Here is a 27,290-nt window from a genome sequence, read left to right as displayed (position 1 = left end):
CTTTGGGAAGCCAAGGAGGGTGGATCACCTGATGTCAGGTGTTCGAGACCAGTCTGGCCAGCATGGTGACACCCCGTCTCTACTAAAAATACAAAAATTAACTGGGTGTGGTGGCAGCCGCCTGTAGTCCCAGCTACTCGGGAGGCTGAGGCAGGAGAATAGCTTGAAACCAGGAGGTGGAGGTTGCAGTGAGCTGAAATCACACCATTGCACTCCAGCCTGGGTGCTGGAGCGGGACTCTGTCTCAAATAAATAAATAAATAATATAAAAAATAAAAACATTAAGTTACCTCTTTTAGATGATCATTTGCAAGGATAACAAATCGCACAATGTGTTCATTAAACCTTGTTCTCCTCTTCTCACTTTCAACTTCCACTTCTAGGTGACAGCAAGGAAATATCAGAATTGGAAGAAGAAAAAGTAATTCCTACCAAAGAGCCTGAGCAGATAAAATCAGAATACAAGGAAGGCAGATGTACAGAGAAGAATGAAGATCGTCATGTACTACACATGGATTACATACTTGTAAACCATGAAGAAAATTTACATTCAAAGCCAGAGGCCCGTGAAGAAAGAGAAAGCATAGCTGAATTAGAATTGTATGTAGGTTCCAAAGAAACAGGGCCGCAGGGAACTCAGTTAGCAAGCTTCCCAGACACATGTCAGCCTGCCTCCTTAAATGAAACAAAAGGTATCTCTGCAGAGAAAATGTCTTCTAAAGGCGATACGAGATCATCTTTTGAAAGCCCTGCACAAGACCAGAGTTGGATGTTCTTGGGCCATAGTGAGGTTGGTGATCTATCATCAGGGCCTGGGTGGTCTGGCAAGACTGTGGAGCCATTCTCTGAACTCAGCTTGGGCGAGGGTCCCCAGCTGCAGATTCTGCAAGAAATGAAGCCTCTAGAATCTTTAGCACTAGAGGAAGCCTCTGGTCCAGTCAGCCAATCACAGAAGAGTAAGAGCCGAGGCAGGGCTGACCCGGATGCAGTTATGTTGCAGGCTGTCACCCATGACAATGAATGGGAAATGCTTTCACCACAGCCTGCTCAGAAAACCATGATCCGTGACACGGAAATGGAGGAGGAGACAGAGTTCCTTGAGCTCGGAACCAGGAAACCAAGACCACATGGGTAAGCAGAAAGCTAGATTTATTTATTTTTGCCTGAAAAGCAATTTATTTAGAAACCTGGGAAATGGTTAGAGGTTATGGAATATGAAGAATACTTGGATGATAGCAGCTTTGCTTATATTGAATGCAAGGCACACCATCAGTAAAAGCAGCTACTAGATAACTATTACTATAATGATGATTTATGTACATTTTCAGTCAAAAAGCCCCTTCAATTTTCATACCTACCCCCCAACTGCCACCCCACCTACTTGAATACCTACATGACTCTTAAACAGGCAGTTGGGAATACAAGGGAATGACACTAACGTTTAATCAGCACCTACTATGTGCGAGGCAGTTTGCATATATTACCTCATTTAATCCTAACATGCCAGTGCGGGGAATGGAAGGGATGGGGTTGAGTAGGGGGATTCAAGGCTCAGAAAGTTTCTATAACTTGCCTAGAATTAAGTAACCAGAGTGAACACTCTGGGATTCAAAGCTTGCCACCTCCAAAGCCTTAGCATACAGAAAAGTCATTTTCTGGTTTTATGTAAGCACCTAATTTATCATTGGAGACAGAGAGACTCCATAGGCTTCTCCAAATCTCAGTGTAAAACATTCATTCCCTAATTGGCAGAGAAATTGGCAAACTGTCACCAAATCAGTGATTCAGTCATTCATTCACTCATTCATTCATTCATTCATTCACCGTGTGGTTTTTGAGAGCTTGCTCTGTGCCATGGTCCGGGTAGCCAATGGGCATATATCAGGGAATAGGATGTCATCGCTGCCCTCAAGCTGCCAGTCTCTGCTGAACCTGTTTAGCATTCTTCATTTCTCTTCATTTGTGTTTATGAAGCCCTCCTGCTTCCAGGGACAAAAGAACAAATTGTGAAAAATAACTTAAGTAAAGGGGAAAGTCATGTTTCCTCCTTGAAATGTAACAGAGAAAAGATATCGGCCAGGCACGGTGGCTCACACCTGTAATCCCAACACCTTGGAAGCCCAAGGTGAGTGGATCCCTTGAGGTCAGGAGTTTGAGACCATCCTGGCCATCATGGTGAAACCCCATCTCTACTAAAAATTCAAAAATTAGCCAGGAGTGGTGGCAGCAGCTGTAATCCCAGTTACTTGGGAGGCTGAGACAGGAGAATCACTTGGACCTGGGAGGTGGAGGTTGCAGTGAGCCAAGATCGTGCCACTGCCCTCCAGCCTGAGCGACAGAGCCAGACTCTGTCTCACAAAAAAAAAGAGAAAAGGGAGAAAAGATATCTTTTTTTTTCCTACTCAGCGTGGGAATATAAAGGACTATACATACCACTTACCCACAGTGAGTCAAAGAATCTGGATTCCAGCCTGGATCTACCATGACTGATTATACATTTTAGGATTAATCCCAGGCTTAGGTTTTCTCATCCGTAAAATTAGTGAGTTGGGCTGAAAAATCTCAAGCCTTTGTGCAGTATTAAATTCTGGGAACTTAATTTGTGTGGAAACAGAATGTGTCCAGGAGAGCTTTGGCATTCACAAATTACATTTCTTGATGAAAGGAACAAGGACAATGGAAAGAATAGCTGGGGTATGTTGAGGGTTAGCAAAGTGCAGAAGGGGTTAAAAGCTCTACCATATTCCAGGGCAGCTTCATAAATCCAGACGTTGTCAGCTGGCCTAATCCTTCTTTCTTCCTGTCAAGCTATTTTCTTCCAGAGAGACCTCAGATCCGTTATCAGAAAGCGAGTAGCAGATGGATCCCAGCAGCCCTGCTGGCATTGTTATAGATTGAGCTCAGAACTCAGGCAGCCATGAGTTGGCTAAGCTATTGTTTGGCTTCTTGTCTGCATTTTGCACACGCCCCTGAGATCCAATAGATGACAGTCGGTGTTCAATTGTGCCACCAGTACCTTTTCTTTCAACACGATTTCTTTGCTCATCCCTTTCCGCTCAGCTTTCGTAGTACTGAAACTTTCCTCACAATGGGGATGGGGCAGATTTTCGCTCCGGCATGTGTATTATCTTTTGCATAAATAATTTACTCTGAATGTGTAAGTCTCCCTCTGTGCTAGATTTTCGGAGAAGAAAGAGTTGTCTAAAACAGTGGTTCTCTAAGTGGGGTCCTAAGAACGGCAGCATCAGTATCACCTGAGTGCTTGTTAGAAATGCAAATTATCGGCCCCAACTCAGACCTGCGGAATCAGAAACTCTGGGGGTGAGGCCCAGTCAGCTGAGCTTCAGCAGCTCCTGGTGCCCTCCAAAGCTTGAGAACCACTGGTTTAAAACATACTGTCAGTCGTCTAGCAGTTTACAATTTCATTAAAAAGTTAGACATAAGTAAAAAGGTAGATAGCAGTGTAATATTTAAGTCAAGCTAGTCAAAGCCCAGTGTCAGTTTAAGTATAAAATAGGTACCAACTATGGATGGGCATTTAGCCATAGACCGGGTGCTAAACACTCTGTGTGCACTGTTTCACTTTATAACGGCAACCTTGCGAGACACGAGTTACACAAGTGAGGAAATAAGAGGAGAGACGTCTGTTTCGGGCACCTTTATGGAGCAGGCAGCAGGAATCGCTTATTCTCTGTCAGACGCAGGAGACAGAGTGCCCAGGGCCCATGATACTTTAAGGAGCCCATGAGAATATTTTCTTTTATAATCAGAAGAAAAAATTATTGTACTTTCACGTGGATTACATTTTGTCTTTATACCAACAACGTTATAAAATAAACTTTTAAAAAATGTTTTAATGACAGAAGGGGCTTATGAGGGCAGAAGTGCCTAGGGCCCATGAAGTCGTACTGCAGCTCTGAGAGGTACATTTAAAACAGTCACTAAAGGAAAGGTCACACTTTGGGAAAGCGAAGAAGAGGGTAAGAAGCTAGCTGAGTGAACTGGGATGAGTACTATGAAGGAAGTCATGGAGACAGGAAGGTCATCACAGAAGCAAAACAACGAGATAGCTGTGGTTTCCCAAACAAAAACCTGGAAATATCTCTGATGCATAATCTGATCCTAGAACAGGAGATCCAAAATCAAGACCATTCTGGAAAAAAGAAAATTAAGAAAGGTTCTTCTTAAATAGAGATAGGTTCATAGTATGTGCAATATGACTCACCAGTTGTAAATCAGCTTCTCCCCTCCCCTCCTCAGCCTCAGCCTCTCTCAACTCCCAAACTGTTTTGAGAGCTGCAAGCCGCATTTTCAAAGTCTGAGAAAGCATGAGAAAAATGCCTTTTCTCCTCATATGCCACCTACTGACTCTTGTTAACAAAAGTTGTTACTAGGACTGAAAGATAGCCTCTCTCCCTTGAGATCTGCAGCACTGCTTCACGTTCCCTACGATCAGTCTTTTCAGAATCCTTTGCCAACACCTTGGTCATCCTCCAGCTGTAGACCTGTCCAGCAGGGGATCAAATACCAGTTCCCCAAGACAGTGATGGATGTGCCTGATCTTTCCTACGTAGTCACAAAGAATATTTGCAGGAGAATCTGTAGCACACAAACCTTTCTTAAAGGAAGAAACACTTAGCTGTTTATTTTAAAGAAAGCATGGTTGGAAGAATGATGTGTGAAGAAGGGGGTAAGCTGGTTACACGTTAGAGTTTTTCAGAAAAACAAAACAAATAGGAGATATCTGTATTTATATCTCCATCTTGCTATCTAGCTACTGAGAGAATTTTAAGGAATTGGCTCATGTGATTATGGGGGCTGGCAAGTCTGAAGTCTGTAGGGCAAGCTGGCAGCCTGGAAACTCAAGCAAGAGTCAGCACTGCAGTCGTGAATGTGAGTTCTGCAGGGCTGCAGGCTGGACGCGCAGGCAGGTTTCTGGGCTGCAGTCTTCAGGAGAATTCCTTCTTCTTCAGAAAACGTCACACTTTGCTATTAAGACCTTCATCTGATTGGATGAAGGCTCCTCACATTATGGAGGGTAATTTGCTTTACTCAAAGTCTGCTGACTTCAATGTTAATCACATCTAAAAAAATACTTTTACAACAACATCTAAACTGGTGTCTGACCAAATCACTAGGTATCATAGCCTAGCCAAGTCAAAACGTAAACATTAACTCTCACAGGTTATAACAAAAAATCTGATCTATATGTTAAACAAGGATTAAGTCATTAAAATTTTAAAAGTCACTATCTGAATTATATAAAAATGTGACAATCAATATGCAAATATATTGGCTTTCCATAGATATAAGCAAAGAAATAATATGCAAGGGAATAAAAGAAAATCATTTCCAAGAGGACTGAGAAAACGGATGATACTCAACTGATGAATCTTCGGGAGATGCAGGCAGCTGTGGGGGATGGAGGATGGGGAGGAGGGGAGGAGAAGAGAGGAAATCGTTGTCTCGTGTACTTTTGAAACAGTGTTTAGACATAACCTGACCCTCGTATTTGTGGAGCTGTATCTTGTTTCCTAGCTCTGTGAGGTGAGGTATTCAGTATTCCCTGAAATAAAGACGACCTTCAGACACAGTGTGTTTGGTTCTCTGGTGATCTGTCTGCATCCTTTCTTTTTAAGTTTGTAATTTTTCACCTTTTTTTCCCATCTGATAACACTATAGAGAAGAATTTATCTTTCTGCTTGTGAGTGACACCGTGAGATCTTTTTGTTTTTCGTGAAATCAGGCTTTTTCTGTCTATGACTTACAGTTGGGGAGTTAGTACATTGGGTCTTTTATCCACGTGAATGTTGAAAATCAGAAATAGATTTAAAAATCGGTTGACTCTTTCTCTCACTGTTGGGTAACGGGAACTCTGAGAAGCATCAGGCCGACCAAGCGTACCCCACTTCTGAACATTTGCCGTTTCTCAGAGATGAGTTGATGCTCTCTGAACTCCAGTGCGCCCTTGCTTATTCACCGTTTTTGGGCTTTGCCCTGTACCAAACCTGGAAGAACAAACTTAGCACTGACTCTGTGCTCATTTATTTTTGTAATTATATTTGATCCGTTGGTGCTGTGTGTTGTTGAGTTGGTGGTGATAAGTATCATTAAAAGTCCTTTGCTGGGCGCAGTGGCTCATGCCTGTAATCTCAACACTTCGGGAGGCCAAGGCGGGTGGATCACCTGAGGTCACGAATTTGAGACCAGCCTAGCCAATACGGCAAAACCCCATCTCTACTAAAATACAAAAATTAGTTGGGCATGGTGGCACACCCCTGTAATCCCAGCTACTCGGGAGGCTGAGGCAGGAGAATCGCTTGAACCTGGGAGGCAGAGGTTGCAGTGAGCCGAGATCACGCCACTTCACTCCAGCCTCGCTGAAAGACCAAAACTTTGTCTTTAAAAAAAAAAAAAAAGTCCTTTACATTTGCAATTTAATTCAGGACTTAGTCTCTTTCCTTCATTTCCTTCTTTTCTCTCTTGTTTTCTCTCTCTTTCATGCCCTCCACCCACTTCTACATTTCTGGCCAGCCCTACCCAGAGCAGACTTTCCATAGTAAGTGCTTGCAGACTGACAAATACATTATTTTCTTTGGTCCACCCATATGACACTTGACATAGACAGGGCAAGTGTTCCTATCCTCATTTCCCAGCCAGATGAGCAAACTCACTTAACACATGAACTGCTTAATGTCATCCAGAAATGAGAAAGTGGTGAGGTTAGACCTAAATTTAAGTCTTCTCTGTCTAGCCCAGTGCTTGTCAATGAAACACAGCTGCTCAAACAAGCATTTCTTTTGAGCCGCTTCTATAGGTTGATGTTTTCATTCCTATTCTCCCGTTGTCCCATTGAAAGGCACATAAAGTGCAATAGGAGATATTTTGAGATGGACTGAGCCAGAATCCATGCCTGACTCCTCAGACAGTCTTGTGACTTACTGGGCTTTTTTGATGCCTGAGTAAATATTTGCTCCCACAGTGGATCTGTGAGTGCTAGTGCTGTGTCAGTGGGCTGCTCCCCATCTGTGGTGTATGGGACCAACTGGAGTGGTTGGAGGCCAAAAGGAAGGGAGAGCATCAAAGCCCCTCAATGTTCATTTACGTTTTCCAAATATTTATACGTGTGGTATTTTGTGGTGAGGGATTTTACAGCCAGAGAGCCACGAGTGCCAAGATGAGGTGGTGCAACCCCGTTTCCCTGTGGGAGGAACGCCCACAAAGGAGTTCATTTGTGTTGTATTGGCTTCTAGTTTGAGGAAAAACCCAAGGTGCTTCTCTGGCTAGAACCTTGAAACATCACGACTAGTGGCATTGCTTACTTTAGGGGAAAAAAAAATCTCTCTGAAAATTGCTGGTATTTGAGGAAGACGAGAAGCCATGACTTTCGAAAGCAGGGTGTATTTGTGTGTCAGGGGCACAGCAGGAAAGTGATGACACATTCAAATTAGGAAGATTTGAGAGATTTAATAAAGAGAGTATTTACGAAGATGGAGGCAAAGCGTGAGGAACTCACAAGGAATGGTGCAGTAGCCCAGGAATAGGAGCAGCGTGGCTGTTATTCTTCCTAGACCCCAGGAGTGGGGAGACAGAGTGATGATCAGAACCCAGAAAGACAATTTTAGGTAGAAAGGGCCACCCTGAAAGGCATAGTGACCTAGTGTGAGGGACATGGCCAGCGGCAGACACTCCCACCTCTTCCCCGCCCGCCCTCATCTCTCACCAGGGGTCCTCATTGGTCAAAACCTAGTGGAGGCCCAGCGCCGTGCCGTGCCTCCTGCCTGTAATCCCAGCACTTTGGGAGGCCGAGGCAGGCAGATTACTTGAGGTCAGGAGTTAGAGACCAGCCTGGCCAACATGGAGAAACCCCATCTCTACTAAAAATAGAAAAATTAGCTGGGCGTGGTGGCGGGCACCTGTAGTCCCAGCTACTCGGGTGACTGAGGCATGAGAATGACTTGAACCTGGGTGGTGGAGGTTGCAGTGAGCCAAGATCATGTCATTGCACTCCACCCTGGGTAACAAAACAAACAAACAACTCAGTGGAAGTCGGAGGGTAAGTAAGGTAGGCTTGGGGCAGAAAGCAAGATGGAGAAAGTGGGAGAGTGGAGCTGACGAAGCAAACAGAAGCTATTCAGCACAGCCAGCCTCGTTGGAGAGTGGTGGACCTCAGCCTCTGAAAACTGTCCTGAGATGTTCTTGCGCATGATTAGTTAACTGTTTCTCCAGCACATTGGAGGATCGGTTTCCAAGATCTATGTGAGAGTTCTTTAGGAACAAAGGCTATCAAAAAGTCAGCGCAGGATTGGGTAACCCTTTGTAGAAGTCCAAGCTGCCGGTTCTGAACCAGCAGGGAATACTTGCCGACGTCGGAGACATTTTGGTTGTCACAACTGGGGTGGGTGCTCCAGTCATCTAATGGGCAGAGGCCAGGGATGCTGTTACATATCCTACAGTGCACAGGAGTGCCCCCCTCCACACAGGGTTATCCAGCCCCAAATGTCAATACTGCCAGTGGGAGAACTCTGCTCCCTCTGCCTTATTTTATTGCTACTATTTTTCCATCTGAAAAGATCTTATATTTACTTCTTTATTTAATTGATTCTGTTGCATCTGTCTCCACCTATGAGAATATAACCTCCAAGAAAGCGGAAGTTTGGTTTGTCTTGTTCATCATGGTACCCCTGTTGCTTAGAATAGCACCTGCCACATGTTGGACACCCCATAAATATACCTGATTGAATGAACAGAAAAGAAAGGGAAGTTTGCTCAACGTAATTTGCTTTTAATGACACTGTGATAATTTCCGGCGTTTGTTGCTTCTTTTCCCAAGGGAGATGTGCTAGTTTTAGTTTGGAAGGAATATGCATCTTTCTTTTCTCGAGTTACCAAATCCATCTTTTTCTGTCTTTTGTAATTTGAGGCAATAGTTACCCATTTTCAGTGTTCCCATGCTTTCCTTGTTCATTACAGTTCCTTCAAGATTCTTTCAGCCTTTCAGTTTTCTTAGCGTTTTGTTATTCACTTCACTCATCCTCATGGGGAGAAAATAGGTGTGTCTGTTCAATTTTTCTTCTTGGTCATCTGTTGCCTATACCATGGGTATTATAATCTCTTCACCTTGAAATAACTTTTCCTGGCTGGGCAAGGTGGCTCATGCCTGTAATCCCAGCACTTTGCAAGGCTGAGTTGGGCAGATCACCTGAGATCAGGAGTTCGAGACCAGCCTGACCAACATGGTGAAATCCCATCTCTACTAAAAATACAAAAAATAGCCAGCCGTGGTGGCATACACCTGTAATCCCAGCTACTCGGGAGGCTGAGGCAGGAGAATCACTTGAACCTGGGAGGCAGAGGTTGCAGTGAGCCGAGATTGTGCCACTGCACTTCAGCCTGGGTGAACGAGCGAGACCATCTCAAGTAATAATAATAATCATAATAATAACATTTTTATTAGAGAGGAACATTGTTTTATTTAATTAGTCATCTGTTATACCATCAACTCAAGCAGCTGTTGACAATATGTAATTTTCAAAGACTTTTTTTTTTATTTTTTAAACTTCCATTTATTAAATAATAATTTTAAAGTATTAATTAGGCTCTCAGAGAATAACTAAAACTCCACTGGAGAATTTGACATCTATTCGCCCTTTTCTTCAGCATAATAGAATGCTATTTACTGCAATTAAGCAGTAATTCTTATTTAAAAAAAATTTTAACTGCCTTTATATAATGAATAAAATAATACATTTCCTCAAATACCCAGCATACTCGGAGTTAGGACTGTTTTGCTCTGGCACAATCTGCGAGAACATCTTGCAAGACAAAAGGGAGTATTATTGGTGATAACCTATGTCTCACATTTCCATTTAATGAAGTATTACTTAAAATGTTTTTAAGGTATCTGTGATTGGCCTGATGACAATAACTTAATCACCATTCCTAGCCAACTGCTGACTTCCAAAACAGATATTATTATTTAAAACAGAATTAGGCTAGATGTGGTGACTAACACCTGTAATCCCAGCGTTTTGGGAGGCTAAGGTGAGAGGATCACCTGAGGCCAGGAGCTTGAAACCAGACTGGTCAATATGGTGAAACCCTGTCTCTACTAAAAATACAAAAAATAGCTGGGCAAGGTGACACATGCCTGTAATCCCAGCTACTCAGAAAGCTGAGGCTGGAGAATCATTTGAATGTGGGAGGTGGAGGTTGCAGTGAGCCGAGATCACACCACTGCACTCCAGCCTGGGCGAGCCTGGGCGACAGAGCTAGGCTCCGTCTCAAAACACAACAAAACAAAACAAATAAAACAGAATTGGTTACAGTGTTTGTTCTGTAGCCTTCAGCTGCTGCCTTTCCCAAATAGGGAAGGAAGCCCCTTCTAATGAGCCAGCACTTCATAAAGACAAGATCCCCATTTTCAGCCTTCGCCCTGGGCAGAAATTCCCAAGATATGCCCAGCTCCAAAGTTACTTTTTCTCCCCTAATGATTTGAGAAATTCACCCATGATTTTGCTGAACTTCTGCCAGCCAGTGACCCTGCAAAGTGATACCTTCCTGTGGGCCCCACCTCCGTCTCCTCCATAGCTGAAAGATATATGGCACGTGAGATATTATTTCATAACTATTCATAATTATGAAGAATTTGGTTGACTTTTAGTTTAAAGATAAAAAATTTGCACCTTCCTCTTCTACTCCCTTCTTTACATAAAAATAGGAACTAAGACTGGGTGCAGTGGCTCACCCCTGTAATCCAGCACTTTGGGAGGCCAAGGAAGGTGGATCACCTGAGGTCAGGAGTTCGAGACCATCCTGGCCAACATGGTGAAACTCCATCTCCACTAAAAATACAAAAATTAGCTGGGCATGGTGGTGGGTGCCTGTAGTTCCAGCTACTTGGGAGCCTGAAGCAGGAGAATTGATTAAACCTGGGAGGCGTAGGTTACAGTGAGCTGAGATCACGCCATTGTACTCCAGCTTGGGTGACAGAGCGAGACTCCGTTTCAAAAAAAAAAAAAAAAAAGAGTAAGAATAGGAGCTAACATCTCTCCACCCCACCTCCCATCAAAAAAAGAAAAAGATTATATAACATTGGATTTCTAGTTATTTCCCAAATTAACATTTTGCTAGAAGTCTTTGGTTTATCTGATAATATATATTTTTTGAACATCATACAAATAAATACATGCCTTTCTATTTTGTAAACATTTCATTAATTATTTGCCTTAACTGTGTTGATATATCTGCTGGCATTTTTAGAATTAATAATGGTAGTAGCTAACATGTACTGTGAGGTTATTTTAACCCAGACTCTCTACATAGGTTATTTTACCTTTCTTCGGGGGTCGGGGGAGACAGAGTATCACTCTGTCACTCAGGCTGGAGTGTGGAGTGCAGTGACACGATTTCCGTTCACTGCAACCTCCACTCCTGGGTTCAAGATTCTCCTGCCTCAGCCTTCTGAGTAGCTGAGATTACAGGCACATACCACTATGTTACCGTTTTTAACGGCTATCTTACCATTTTTAAGGAACATTATGATTACTGTCCATTCTGTGAATGAGCAGTCTTAAGGCTCCATGAGGTTTAGTAACGTCCACACTTGCTAATAAGTGGTGGAAATCAGATTTGAACTCGGCCTTGTGACTACAGGGTCCACAGGTTAACCTACACACCCCTTTGTCTCCCAGTCGCTGAAGTTGTACTGATCTTAGACAAGCATCCTAACTTTCTCTAGGACCTTCAGCTGGACTTCCTTATGAATCCTGCTGTTTCCACAGTTCATTTTATTATGATTTTAGCCATCGTTCATTCAATGAAAATAATTACATTGCTGTCATATAGGGATGTGCTGTGAAACTACAGAATTTTTTTTTGAGAAGTTTCAGGAGAACTAAATTCCTTACAACTTGTGCTTTGAGCCCATTCACATCCAGTCTCACTCAGGAGCAGGAGTAGCAGCAGTTTTCCTCCACTGACATACAAATTAAAGGGCATTTTTGACTCCACAGCGTGGGAGAAAGGGTATCATATGTTTCCAAATGAAACCAGCACAGCCCCAGCTCTGTCCCCTAGCCAGAGCGGCTGCACGGGGAGATCTGGGAGGCAGGTGATCATCCTTATTTAGATGTGCCAGAGATCATGTGACCAGAAAATGGAGGCGAATCTGTATTTCCAGTTAACTGCTCGGAAGAGAGATGCTGAAGAGCTGTAGCCGTGCATGCTTCTCACCCTCCTGTTAGAAAGCCTTCTCTCATCCTCAGAAGGTAGGTGGGTCCTGGTGCAGCTTTTAGGATATCGGTACAGGAAGGACAGAATGAGATGGGGAGTGTTGTTCTCAAAGACTAATCTCTTGCTGCTGGGAAGTTGGCGGGGGGAGAGGGGAGGGGGATGAGAGGATGCCGAATTCTGCCCAGCCCCTTGCAACTGACAGCTGCCAGCTGCATTTTATTCCGTATCCACTCATCCTGGAAAGGCTGTGGTCTTTATGCTATCCCCGCCCCTTTCTTGGCAATCAGGTAATCAGGAAACAGACTTTGCACAGGTTTAATCATTTTGTTTTCTTTTATATCTATGATGAAAATGAAGAGAGAAAAATAAAAGGAAGTAACAGATTTGAAACTGTTTGAGACTATTGCCTAATGAGAAATAAAATGTCTATTTGGATTATTTGACAAGCAGGACAGCCCTACTAGAGAGGCATTTTTTTTTTTTATGTTATTCCTAATTGCTATTGAAACTAGCGCATCTGTTTTTCTAAATAATCTTGTAACCTTTACGTCTTACCTGAGTTTTAAGATGCAGAAATAGGTCATCTTCAAACATGGGCTTACGTTGTTCCCTTTGTCTTTTCAAAATCAAGAAAGAATACTCTACTGAAAGGATATCAGTATTTCACTGAGAGACTAAGTTATGTGAGGAAGTAAAAAAATTACCACCTGGTCAGTTTCAACCAGGAATACACAGGTTATTAAATTTCTGTGTGGTAACTAGAAAACAAAGCTAGACTCTCACCTAGCAGAAGTGATTTAAAGTGTGACTCTGCCTGAGATCAGGGTACTGGCCATGTGGATGAAAGGGAAAGGGGGCATAATCTCCATCCACTGTCCCCTCTTTGATGTGAACTGTTGACATGGTTTGATCTTATGTGAGTGCCGCTTCCGGGACCACTTCCAGCCAGATGGCTGCCCTGTGCCCCTCCTGTAGAGAAAATGGGAGTGGCTCCTGCGTGAATCTATTCCCAAATCTTCATCTGATGAAAGTTTTCTTAGAATCATAACTGATAATATGCATGGAATGTAAAATCTGGAATAATTAGATTACGATGCCTGGCAATCAAAAAAATGACCCATGGAATTTCTCTTAATTGCTAAGAGAAACTTCTTATCCGGGAGGTAAAACAAAACAAAGCAGCTTTTATGGAAATGTCTCTCTGGGCAAATTAGACATTTTTAGGGTACTGAAAGCTCAGCACTCTAAAGTGGTTTGGACCTTGTTCCCCAACTCAGAAGAACAAGATGAGGTTACTGTCATTGGAAATCAGCAGCACGTAAATATCCCTGTGAGATTTAGCTTTGTAAGCCAAGTTACCCTTTATGTCCTAAATAAGGTTTAATGCCTCATAGATGCTTGAGGATGGTGAGCCAATTCTCCTTCCTATTAACAAGAAGTCAAATTAACTTTTTTTCCAATGGTTAGTGCTCTGTTTGGTACATCCCAGTGAACTTCTATTTACATTCCGTTTGGTTTCTCAATCTTGAGTGGCTTTGTACTCCTGGGAAGATTTATCTCTTCAATAAGAGATCACAGTACTTTCTTGATTTTTTAACTTCACACTTTCCAGCTCTACAGAAGACAAGGTGTAGGGTTTGCACATAGGTTCGGGTACTCGATATAGGTTACAGTGCAAAAGCTTAGGTTTATCTACGGCAAATAAAAGCTGATTTTTTTCCTACTTAACTAGTCTGGAATTGCTTGCCTTGTGTTTGCTGTATCAAGATTTTGCAGGCAGAGGCTTTACATGAACCAAGTTCCTGCCCGAGCAGTATTTGTATTTGGGATGGTTTCTCAATTCTTTACCAATCCAAGTTAAGGGTAATTGGTAGTTGAGAGAAGGAAGAAGGGGTGAGAAGGGGCAGAAGGAAAAGTAGAGGACAGATTCTGTCCCCTGGTATCTTGTCTGCCAGGTTGACAAAGAACATGGCTCCTTCTGGATTAATACTGGCAGGAATCGTGAGGGGCTTGTGGAGAGGTACATCACTATGTTGCTCAGGCTAGTCTGAAACTGCTGGCCCCATAGGAGGGGTATTGGAGAAGAAGCAGGAGTAGATGCCCTGCATCTGAACACTCTTTTCCTTAGAGAGCTGTTGCCAAAGTTGGCTCTGTCTTGTTCTGATACCTGCCTATTTGCCTGTTACTTTGATAGTTGTTTGATTCCTTATATTGTTCTTGAATCCTAAAGTTCAACTGCTAAAGTAATAGAAGCTGAACTAAATTTTAGAATTCATTTGGATTCACTTCTTGAATTTACAGGCAGAAAATGAGTTCTAGTTAGAGTGAGTGATTGTCTTAAGATCACCCAGTCAGTGTCTACGCTGGGATCAGAATTCAGGGGTCTTAGCTCTGGACCTTGTGCTACTTCCTGTCAGCTCAGGGCCTTTGAGGAAAAAAAAAAATCTTGATGCGGTATCTCATGGCTGTAATCCCAGCACTTTGGGGGGCTGAGGCAGGAAGATCACTTTGAGACCAGCCTGAGCAACATAGTGAGACCCTGTCTCTACAGAAAATTTAAATATTAGCTGAATGTGGTGGCATGCACCTGTAGTTCCAGCTGCTTGGGAGACTGAGGCAGGAGGATGCCTTGAGCCCAGGAGATTAAGGCTGCAGTGAGCTATGATCATGCCATTGCACTCCAGCCTGGGTGACAGAGCAAGAATCTGTCTCAAAAAAGAAAAGAAATCTAGTCCATGCATTAGCATTTTTTCATGGCTTAAAAAAAAACCCTACCACTCTTCTATTTTTAGGATAAGGTGGCATTTCCTAATTCATCTACAACCCTTAGACTCATATGCATTTGGGGAAAATGAAACATCTCTACTGTCAGAACGTGAGTGTTTATTATTAACAGGATGCTATCCCTAAGAACTGCATATGATACAAACTAAGGTGCAGTATCCTCACTCTAGTGTGGGGAGGAGAAAGTAAAACAAATGGCCGTGAAGGACAGGATGAAATCAATTCCATAAGAAATTATACAACAGTGGGGCTCTGGATGCTTAAAGGTGAGAAAGTGTTGCTTCATTTTCTTTGTTGTAGAGTGCCTAGTACAGGATTCATGCCTGAGGAAGATTCAATAGGTTGGGAGAAGGAATATTTCAGTGGAGGGAATATAATAAAGCCAGCTATGGAGTCAGGAGAGGTATCAGTTGGAGTTGGGAGACTTAAGAGAATCTCATTTTGCCTGAAGGGTAGAGCAGTTGGAGAAGCTAAGAATGGATTATTCTAAGTGGTTAAGAGCTCCCAAGGCTGCAACAAGGAAGTCTGTATTCAATGGTTTTTGTTGGCAATGGAAAGCTGATGTTTCTTGAGCTGGGTATGGTGATTGCAATAGACTGGCAATGATGCAAGAGACATGGGAGGGCAGATGGGAAGTGGCAATCCACCGGAGACATAATCAAGGCTGGAACTGTTCCTGGGATGGAAAGAAGGGAGGTAGTTTCAGAACTGCAGACACAGAAGAAAGCTAGAGGGCATGAAAATTGAGGAAGATGAGAACCTACTGGGGAGGTGCCCACAGAAGAATTGGCAAGCCCTGTGAAAGGTCATCATTTCATTCTTTGTGTCTGAGAACCTGCAGCCTTGGTGAGTTACTTGATATAAGTTCATATAAGCAAGGCAAAGAAAGCACAAAACTCTCTCCTCAGTGGAACAAGACAGAGCCTACTTGGGCAGCAACACTAGCTGCAAGTGAAAAACCACATCTGATTCATCAGCCTTAGGTCATGGTTCTGGTGCTGGACAGTGGTCTCTATGACTACACTTTCTTTGTTGCCAAGAAGGCAGGTCTGCAGATCTGTGTACCTACTGGGATGGGATGTGAAGAGGATTGGTGGTGTTTTCCTCTGGTCAGGCTCTTACCTCCTGAGCAGTGGCTATAGAAGGAGAACACCCAGTTTCAGGGCAGGGGTGAGGCCAAATGCTGTCTGTGACAAGCTGCAAGGAGATTCTGACTCATAGGTTGCAAGAACAGAATGAGTCTTGATTGTAGGCTTAGGAACTGAGGAGAAATTGGGAAGAAAAAGAACAGGAGAGCTCAGATATAATCTATCCTCATTGCCTCCCTGGCTTACCAACAGGCCAGATACCACCTTTTATTGGAGGCTTCTAGATTGCTCTACTCTACCCCCGCATCTGGAGGAGCTGCTGCTGCCTCTGAAATTCGTGTAGGACTCCCATGGCTTTTAGCCCCTCCTGTGCTGTTTTGTGTGAACCTGTATGTGTCTTTTCCTCTTTATCCTCCTAGATTTTAAATTCTCTGAGAGCAGAATGTGTCTCTGATCCATTCTTTTTGTAATACAGCCTCCCCGCACGCTAGCACTTTCCATATGACTCTAGGACTCAAATGTTTGTTGAACTCCTGCCGGAATGAATAGCCTGAGAAACAAACAGTATCAGAAAGAAGCCACAACTGTCAAAGCTTGTGGCAGTCTGCTTTGGAAACCCTAGGCAGATGACCAGAAGAATCTTGATATGGTTTTACCTGGAGAGAGAGAGCATTCAATATCCCTTCCAATCCAAAAACTGAACACCAAACACATGCTTTCAGTATTGCCTGGAAAAGCAGGATTTAGTGCTGCCCAAACCCAAGATGAAAGTCCCATTCATAAAGCCACCATTGCCCACCGATGTTGTCCCTTAACAGTTATATTCTTCTACATCGAGTTCCCAGAAATATCCAGGAAAGGTTGATGAAATTGGATGTTCTAAAAGTAGTTCTTCCTAAAATAAAATAGGAGTGAAACCAACATAGTGTGATCCCAAGAGAGCAGCTGAGCATGAGGTAGGTAAGGAGGACAGGTAAAATGGAGATGAAAGGAGCGCTAGAGACTATTCATCTGTAGAAAGGTCAGTAGTGATCATTGAAGGAAAGCAAGTATGGGATGGAGTTGAGCCTCATTCCTGGGCTGGTCATGGGGAAGTTTTCCTTGTACGTTAGACTAAGTTCAGATGTAATCAAGGCTCATGGCTGGGCTGGATGCAGTGGCTCATGCCTGTAGTCCTGATACTTTGGGAGGCTGAGGTGGGAGGATGACTTGAGGCCAGGAGTTTGAGCCCAGACTGGGCCATACAGTGAGACCCCATCTCTATGAAAAAATTGCAGAAAATGCCTTAGCCAGTTGTGGTGGCACACACCTGTGGTCCCAGTTACTCAGGAGGCCAAGATGGGAGAATCTCTTGAGGCCAGGAGTTTGAGACCAGCCTAGGCAACATAGTGAGACACCGTCTCCTACAAAAAAAAAAATTATTTAAACTTAGCTGGGTGTGGTGGCACACACCTGTGGTCCCATCTACTCTGGAGCCAAAGCGGGAGGATCTCTTGAGGCCAGAAGTTCAAGACCAGCCTGGGCAACACAGTGAGACCCTGACTCCACCAAAAATTTTTTTTAAACAGCCAGGCATGGTCGTGGATGCCTGTGGTTCCAACTACTTGGAGACTGTGGTGGGAGGATCACTTGAGCCTGGGAAGTCAAGGCTGCAGTGAGCCGTGTTCATGCCACTGCACTCCTGCCTAGGTGACAGAGCGAGACCCTGTCTCAAAAAAATAAAAATAAAAATAAAAAACCTCCTGTCTTTGCAATAAAGGCAGAGGATGGATTTCCTATGATGAGTGTCTCACCAAGTTTTTTATGTACTTGCCACTAGCTGGATATAGCTGTTATTGAGCTGTTATGTTTATTTTCCAGTCCTTTCATCTATCAGCAGGGACCTGGTAACCCAAAAATGTGAGTGATGTAAAGAGAGAGTTACGGAATCTCATATAATGCTATAACTCTGTGAATAACAATTATTTAAAAGCATAAGCACATTTTCTTCCCTGAATATCTGTCTACATTTATGCAACGAAGACATAGAAATGAAAAAGAGATGGTTAAATGAATCAGTTCTCCCCAAGAGGTTGGCAGAGCCATATGATTACTGAACGTATCCCTCAGGAGGGTATGAAATTAATCAAGTCTTGTAATTAGCTTCATAGAATGTGATTATATTGTGCAGCAGGATACATGTAAGTAAGCGGGATGGCCTCTTTCTCCCAGTGTCGAGGGGCCTAACTTAGGTTTCTCTCTCTCCCTGGAGATCTGTCAGGCAGCCATAGAAGGGCTTTCTAGCAGAGAAGATGAGTGAAAGGACTGATATACTCCTTCCAGAGTCAAGAGTCTCCTCCTTGACACTGGATATACCAGTGAAGATCTGATACTTTATTGGTTTGCTACGGCTGCTATAACAAAGTACCAAAGACGAGGTGGCTTAAACAGTAGACATTTATTTTCTCACAGTTGTGGAAGTCTGAGATCAAGGTATAGCTAGGATTGGTTTCTTCCGAGGCCTCTGTCTCCTTAGCTTGCATATGACTGTCTTCTCCCCATGTCTTCTGGTCTTCCCTCTGTGTGTGTTTGTGTCCACATTTCCTCTTGCTATAAGGATGCCAGTCATATTGGACTATGGTCCACCCAAATGACTTCATTTTCACTTAATTACCTCTGCAAAAACCCCATTTCCAAACACACATCTTGAGGTACTAAGGGTTAAGACTTCAACATAAGATTCTTGGGGGATGCAATTCCTCCCATAATAGATACCTTAGGAATGTGACAGCATATGTGCCAGGAATTCCTGATGGTCCTGTGAATGGTGACAGACCTCCAACCCCATAAACCATTTATTGTACTTCAATGATGAGTCTCTGCATCCCTTCAGGGGATCCATGACCTCCTGGGAGACTCAGAGTGAATATAGAAGGCTAAGTGTAACCCAGCATCTTCTAATAATAATAATAATAGTAATATTAGAAGTAATCATATAACGGAACTGTTGCCGAGCACTTTACTCATTATCTCTTTGAAATCTCTCCTCTCATTCCCATTTTGCAGATGAGGAAACTAAGTCTTAAGAGAAGTCAGTAACTTTAGCACAGTTACATGGTTAATAAGAGACAGAAGTGGCCGGGCGCAGTGGCTCACGCCTGTTATCCCAGCACTTTGGGAGGCCGAGGAGGGTGGATCACTTGAGGTCAGGAGTTCAGGATCAGCCTAACCAACATGGTGAAACCCTGTCTCTACAAAAAGCAGAAAAATTAGCCCGGCGTGGTGGTGCAGGCCTGTAATCCCAGCTACTCAGGAGGCTGACGCAGAAGAACTGCTCAAACCCAGGAGGTGGAAGTTGCGGTGAGCTGAGATTGTACCACTGTACTCCAGCCTGGGCGGCAGAGCAAGACTCCATCTCAAAAATAAATAAATAAATAATAACAGGCAGAAGTGGAGTGAGTCCCATTGACGCCACCAGGGTAGATCGCCTCCCTGTTTGTGAGCATTGTTTTTCTTAAACTGGTGTGAAAGGCTAAGGAGAAATTTCTTGCAGGTGGATGTGTATGAAGGGACCTGAAGAAGTCCAGCAGCTTTACGGTGGATATCTAAGGAAGTCCAGAATCCCCAAAGAGCATTGAAACCCTAAGTGTGATCTGGAATTTTCCCACTGCCAAGAGGTCGCTATCTTAGATCTGTTAGACCCCAACCATTGAAAGTGGAGGAAATGAGACTCAGGCAGGAAGGGAGCACCGGGGCTCTGGAGCTGCCCTGGGGTTGAATCTGCAGCCGACTCCTCCTCCTCTCCCCGCTCCCTTTGACTTGTCTCTGAGAAACCGTCCTGGGAGACAAGCTAGCAGGCCAGACAAACTCAAGCAGTTTTTTTAAAAAGTAGCCTCTGACTCATAGATGTAGAGTAGAATGGTGGTTGCCAGAGGCTGGGGAGGGGGTGAGGGAAAGAAGAGTGGTTGATCAAAGGGTACAAAATTTCAGTTAGATCTGAAAAATAAACTTTAGTGATCTGTTGCAGAGTGGTGACTATAATAAATAATCATGCACTGTATATTTCAAAATTACTAAAAAAGTAGCTCTTAAATGTTTTCACCACAAAAAATGCAAGTATGTGAGGTGATGCATTTGTCAATTTTCTTTAATGATTCTACAGTGTAAATATATGCCAAAAATCACATTGTACCCCATCAATATACATTTGTGTGTGTCTATATGTGTGTATATATATGTACATATGATGTATACTATATATATTTTATGTATAGACACACACAAAAATTCATGGTGTACACAAATACATATGTGTATATATGTATATATACGCATACACAAATATTTATGGATACAAATACAAATTTATGGAGCATATGTATACACACACACACACACACACATATATGTTAGCCTCAGATTTCAGGGCATGTCCCTCCCCACATGATATTCTATGATATTCTTTCATTTGCATTCAGGATTAGAGGAGTGATAAACGGAAATGCATTCATCCAACAAACATGTGAAGGTACGCCTAATTTCAGGGATCATGACCCTGGCACTTCCTTTATATGGGAGTTAACCCTGTCTCTGTAAACAAGAATATACCCACGTGTAAGCTTCCTGAGAGCATATGTATTTTTCCCAATCTGTTTTATCAGTCAGGTCATTTTGGGTGATGGGTGACAAAAACTCAACTTACCCTGCTTAGGTTAAAAAGAATATTAACTGGCTCATATTATGAAAACCAAAGAACTAATCTGGCTCTAGGCAGAGGTGAATAAGGAAGCTCCAAACACGCAGTCAATGTTTACCCATTTTTTTTCCTTCACTCATTGTCTCCGTTTCTTAATACAGAAAGGATTCTCCATAGGCCCTCAGGTTTACATTACAGTCAGCTGCAATCCCCAGAGAAAGGCTTTCTTTTTCCCAGAGTTTTCAACAAAATCTGGGTTAAGTCTCTCCTTGGAAGAACTGGTGTCACATGCTTATTCGTGGAACCAATCACTGTGGCAGGGGTGGGGACTCTGCTGATTGGTCAGTCCTGGGTCAGGTGCCTGTCTCTGCAGGGAAAGGAGATTACCTTCAATCCTCAAACCCTGGGACTTAGTGTGATGGAGAAATTTTTCCGCAAAGGGGAATAGAGGTGCTGTTATCAAAAGAAGAAAGAGTCTGGGGAGGACACTGGGCTATTACATCTGAATACACTGAAAAAGTTAATGGTCAGGAGGAGATGAAGAGAGGTCAATTAAAGGGTACAAATGTACAGTTTGGTAGAAGAACTTAGCCCTAGTTTTTGCCAGATCATTAGAGTGACTATTGTTTACAGTAATCTATTATATATTTTTTAAATAGTTAAAATAAAAATTTGAATATTTTTTAGCATAAAGAATACACAAATATTTCAAGTCATAGCTATCCCAAATGATGCTGGTTTGATCTCTACAAATTATATTAATGTATTAAATTATAATGTAATGTACTCCCCAAAATATATACATCTATTGTGTATCAATAAATAAAATAAAAATAGTGGGGCTGAGCACAGTGGCTCACACCCGTAATCCCAGCACTTTGGGAGGCCGAGGCAGGTGGATCACCTGAGATCGGGAGTTTGAGACCAGCCTGACCACCATGGAGAAACCCCATCTCTACTAAAAATACAAAAAATTAGTTGGGCATGGTGGTGCATGCCTGTAATCCCAGCTACTTGGGAGGCTGAGATAGGAGAATCGCTTGAACCCAGGAGGCGAAGGTTGTCATGGGCCGAGATAACACCATTGCACTTCAGCCTGGGCAACGACAGTGAAACTCCAACTCAAAAAAAAAAAAAAAAAAGTTAATAGTGATCATCCATAGTGGCAAAATTTAGGAATATTTTGCCTTTATATTTTCTATCATATATAATTCTATTTTTATATAAGAAATATATATTGTAAGTTTTCTATAAGTAAACTATATTTTTATAATGAATAAGACTTTTTAAAAGTTTTGTAAATTAATCTCTCTGAGAAAATAAAGCCTCTTTTAAAGTCTAAATCACTCCGTCTACTAAGGGGCTTCTGGCTAAGGTCAAGAGCCAGATCTCTTCTCTCTCCTAACATTTTTATCGCCTTCACTGTCTCCTGCTAATTCTGGCCTCCAGGGAGGTCTCATTTTGTCACCTCCTCTGCCTTTGCCACTTCCCATGACTCTCAGAGTTCCTCCGTGTTTTTAATGTATTTAAAATATCAGTTTATCTTTAAAATAAACTATTTGGACTTTACTTAAAATTTCAAGGTGACAATATATCTTTTAAAAGATATGCCCTGACTAGATTTAATTGCCAGTGTTTTTTTATAACCTCTAGCTGATAAGAATTCCCTGAAAGGAGTTTTTAACATAAATCTGGGATCCTTTTACAAGTGTTTTATGTGACATTCTGAGATAATTTATTTCCACAGGCTGATAGGATATACCTCCTTGTGGGAACAGTTGAAGAGCACCTTTCTGGTGGTTCAGGGGTAAAAATGATGCCTAAATTGAAGCAGTGGCGGAAGCATCAGTTGTCCTTGGACATCAAGCTCCAGTGCGCCTGGGTAGGCACCCACACAGTCGAGATCTTCACAGACAGATCCCACAGCTCTAAGTGTCCCTTTCAGGCTGTTCACCTCCAGATTTATGATCTGAAGGTGGTTTCGTGAGCTTAGAAAAACCTATCTTGTACCCTTTCCCAGGGCACCTGCTTTTTATTTTTTTATTTTTATTTTTTTGATTGTGGTAAGAAACACATAACGTAAAATTTACCATCTTAACCATTGTTAAGTGTACAGTTCAGTTACGGTAGGTACATTCACATTGCTGTGCCTAGATCTCCAGAACGTTTTCATTTCTTAAAATTAAAACTCAATACCCATTAAACAACATTTCCCCATCTCCCCAGCCCCTGGCAACCACCCGTTTCAACCATTTCTGTTTCTGTGAATGTCACTGCTTTAGCTACTTCAGATAGGTGGAATCATACAGTAATGGTTTTTTGTTTTTGTGTGTGTGACTGGCTTATATGACTGGCTGATTTCATTTAGCATGATGTCCTCAAAGTTCATTCATACTATAGCCTGTGACTGGATTTTCTTCCTTTTTAAGGCTGAATAATATTTCATGTATGCATATATACCACATTTTCTTTATCCATTAATACGGTTTGGCTCTGTGTCCCTACCTGAATTTCATCTTGAATTATAATCTCCTTGTATCCGGGACGGGGCCTGGTTGGAGGTGACTGGACCCTGAGGGCAGACTTCCCCCCTGCTGTTCTTATGATAATGAATGAGTTCTCATGAGATCTGGTTACAAGTATGGCACTTCCCCCTTTGCTCTCTCTCTCTCTCTCTCTCTCTTCTATTGCCATGTAAGACGTGCCTTGCTTTCCCTTTGCTTTCAGTCATGATTGTAAGTTTCCTGAGGCCTCCCCAGCCATGTGGAACTGTGAGTCAATTAAAACTCTCTTTTTAATAAATTACGCAGTCTCAGGTAGTTCTTTGTAGCATTATAAAAATGGACTAATACATCCATTCATCCATCAATGGGCGCTTGAGTTGCTCCCACCTATTGGTTATTATGCCTATAGCTGCTATGAATGTGGTTGTGCAAATATCTCTTTGAGATCCTACTTTCAATTCTTTTGGACTTATAATGAGAAGTGGGATTGCTAAATCATATGATAATTCTATTTTTAATTGATTCGAGGATCCATCATCCTGTTTTTAAAAGAGGCTGCATCATTTTGTATTCCCACTAACAGTGCACAAGAGTTCCAATCTCTCCATATCCTCACCAACACTTGTTATTTTCTGTTTTCTTTTTCTTTTTTTTAACGGTTGCCATCCTAATGAGTATGAAGTGATATATCATTGTAGTTTTGATTTGCATTTTTCTAATGATTAGTGATGTGGAGCATCTTTTCATATGCTTGTTGACCATTTGCATATCATCTTTGGAGAAATGTCTTTGCCCATTTCAAGTCATTTGCCCATTTTTTAATCAGGTTATTTATATTTTTGTTGTTGGGTTTTAGGAGTTATTTATATATTCTATTATAACCCCTTATCAGATATATGATTTGCAAACGTTTTCTCTCATGTAAATGCAAATATATGTATATGCAAATCATATATGATTTGCAAACGTTTTCTCTCGTAAAAATATATAATAGATTACTGTAATCCCTTTCAAGGTTGCCTTTCACTCTTGATTGCATCCTTTGATGCACAGAAGGTTTGAAGTTTGATGTTGTCCCATTTTTTTTCTTTTGTTGTCTATGCTTTTGATGTCATATCCAAGGAATTGTCAAATCCAATGTCATGAAGTTTTTCATCGATGTTTTATGCTAGAAGTTTCTGTTTTGGATCTTATGTTTTTATCTCTAATCCATTTTGAGCGATTTTGGTATATTGTATAAGGTGAGGGTCCAACTTCATTCTTTTACATGTGGATATCTTGTTTTTCTAGCATCATTTGTTGAATAATTTTCCCACTAAATGGTGTCAGCAACCTTATCAAACATCATTTGGCAATATAGGCATGGGTTTATTTCTTGACTCTCTATTCTATTCCACTAGTCTATATATCTGTCTTTTTATTTATTTATTTTTAGAGACTCATCCAGGCTGGGGTGCAGTGACATGATACAATCATAGCTCACTGCAGCTTCAAACTCCTGGGCTCAAGCAATCCCTCCTATCTCAGCCTTCCTAGTAGTTGGGATTATAGGAGTGAGCCATGGCGCTCAACTGTATCAGTGTTTATGCCAGTACTATACTGTTTTGATTACTGTAGCTTTGTAATTAGTTTTAAAATTAGGAGGCATAAGACTTCCAGCTTTATTCTTTTTCAAGATTGTTTTGGCTATTTGAGGTCCCTTGAAATTTCAAATAAATTGTAGAATATATTTTCCTATTTTTTCAAAAAATTCCATGGGAATCCAGGTCACTTGCTTTTGAAAACCAGTATTGTATTTAATTTTTAACAAAATTACTGAAATGATGATAACAGCAATATCTAATCCTTATGTGTCATCAGTCATGATTGGCAAGGCAGTGTTCCCTATCCCTACCTAAATCAACTCGTTTAATCCTTACAACAACTTTCTAAGTAGGTAGTGTTACTTTCCCCATTTTACAGATAAGGAAACAGGCATATAGAAATTCTGTAACTTCTGTAAATTTACACATTTTAAAAGGTCAGAGCCAAGGTTCAAGTGCAGGCAGTCTGACTCCAGAGTCTTGAGGCTTTCTGGAATAAAAATACCACATAGCAGTTCAGGCTGCATTTACTAGATTCTTGTTAGATGCAGTCCTAGCTGTCCAGAGAGGCCCATACATCTCTTGGGGTTATGTCTCAGACCTGTGCTTCTCGAAGGAAGGAAAGAAGGAAGGAAGGATGGACTTTATTTATTTATTTATTTATTTTAATTTATTTTTATTTATTTATTTTTTGAGACGGGGTCTCACTCTGTCGCCCAGGCTGGAGTGCAGCGGCAGGATCTTGGCTCACTGCAAGCTCTGCCTCCTGGGTTCACAGCCATTCTCCTGCCTCAGCCTCCTGAGTAATTGGGACTACAGACGCCTGCCACCATGCCTGGCTAATTTTGGTTTTGTATTTTTAGTAGAGATGGGGTTTCACTGTGTTAGCCAGGATGGTCTCGATCTCCTGACCTCATGATCCACCTGCCTCGGCCTCCCAAAGTGCTGGGATTACAGGCGTGAGCCACCGCGCCCGGACACGGAAGGACTTTATAATGCCCAAGAACCTGTTATAGATTCTGAGATGTCCTCTAGAAAAGAAATCTGAAATCTGTTTGATTTTGTATGCCTCATTTTGACCAAGAAATCTTTTCTTCTTTTCATTTTTCTTTTTTCCTTTCTTTTCTTCCTCCCTTCCTCCCTCCTTTCTCTTTCTCCTTCCTTCTTCTTTTTTTTTGATGGAGTCTCGCTCTTGTCTCCCAGGCTGGAGTGCAGTGGCGCGATCTCAGCTCACTGCAACCTCCACTCCCGGGTTCAAGTGATTCTCCTGTCTCAGCCTCTCGAGTAGCTGGGATTAAAGGTGCCCGCCACCACGTCCAGCTAATTTTTGTACTTTTAGTAGAGACAGGGTTTTGCTCTGTTGGCCAGGCTGGTCTCAAACTCCTGACCTCAACTTCTCAAAGTGCTGGGATTACAGGCATGAGCCACCACACCCAGCCAATCCCCAGAGAATATAATATATGATGCTTCACAAACTTAACTGACACAGAGCCTTTTGGCATAGATCTGTGGAGCTGGTTCTCTGGGCACAGGCTCTGGCAAATGCTGGCGTAAAGATATGACCACTTGTCACTGTGTCCCATTTGCCCCAGGATGGTTTGGAACACTGGAGTGCAAATCCTCGTGGGATGTGGAGGGAGTGTTCGTTCTTATGTCGGCCCCGGGTCAGTCCCAGGTTTGAGCTCATAGGCTGATGTCGGGGAATGGATTCCAGGAGTTTGCCCGGATCTTGCAGCAGGCCTGCTTCCTGGACTTCTCCAGGACAGTCACTGGGGCCTGAGAGGTGGCTCAGTTTTCAACCACAGGCAGCGACTGTGTGGGAATGAAAAGATAAAGGAATTTAATGCTAGAGGAAAATGAGGAACAATGGACCCATCAGGAAGGAAATCCAGAAAATAAAAATGGGATGGTGTCACCCAAAGGACCGAACACTGGTGTACATATATTCTGTTTATTCAGCAAATAAACAAAATTTGCTGAATTTTTGTTCAGGAGGACCAGCTGCCAGCAGTGCTCTCAGCTTCCGCAGCCCTTTAGGAGCTGATGGTTTGGTCATCCAAATGGAAATGTTTCGTTCTCTGCCTCATTTTCCTCACCTGTGGAACAGGACCAGCAAACAATGCCTTAAAGAAATCCTATCAAAAACGATGCTAATTTTAAAAGTATAAAGGCTTTTGAAGTCAGAGAAATACTATGTGAAAATCAAAGAGTTTCTTTTTTCTTTAAGGACAAGAACATAAATAATAAATTTTTTTTAAGCAACTAGTTTTAAAAATCCAAAACTGGAAAAAAAAAAACCAAAAACAGTAAATCTAACAAAATAGACAAAGCAACAGTGAAAGAAATCAAAGTGAAAAGATCATTGCAAAAGAGAAACTATTGAATTGGAAAACAGACTGCAGATATTGGAAAACAGACTGCA

The 27,290-nt window shown here is 42.2% G+C and overlaps 1 protein-coding gene across 13 annotated transcripts in view; it reads left to right on the top strand.

Annotated features, from left to right (window-relative positions):
- PRUNE2 (prune homolog 2 with BCH domain) overlaps positions 1-27,290 on the top strand; it is a 295,976-nt gene that overhangs the window by 212,486 nt on the left and 56,200 nt on the right. For 12 of the 13 annotated variants that reach the window (XM_050761076.1, XM_050761085.1, XM_050761087.1 and 9 more), the window contains exon 9: positions 384-1,131. In XM_050761076.1, the coding sequence (XP_050617033.1) occupies positions 384-1,131 (748 nt within the window). Of the gene's footprint in view, positions 1-383; positions 1,132-12,152; positions 12,270-27,290 lie in introns of those variants that run through there. The other variant, XM_050761089.1, reaches the window with a different exon arrangement.

This window comes from Macaca thibetana, chromosome 15 (genome assembly GCF_024542745.1).
Source record: "Macaca thibetana thibetana isolate TM-01 chromosome 15, ASM2454274v1, whole genome shotgun sequence".
NCBI lineage: Eukaryota > Metazoa > Chordata > Mammalia > Primates > Cercopithecidae > Macaca > Macaca thibetana.
Note: the sequence above shows the minus strand (reverse complement) of the source record. Positions and strands in the feature narration are given on the sequence as shown.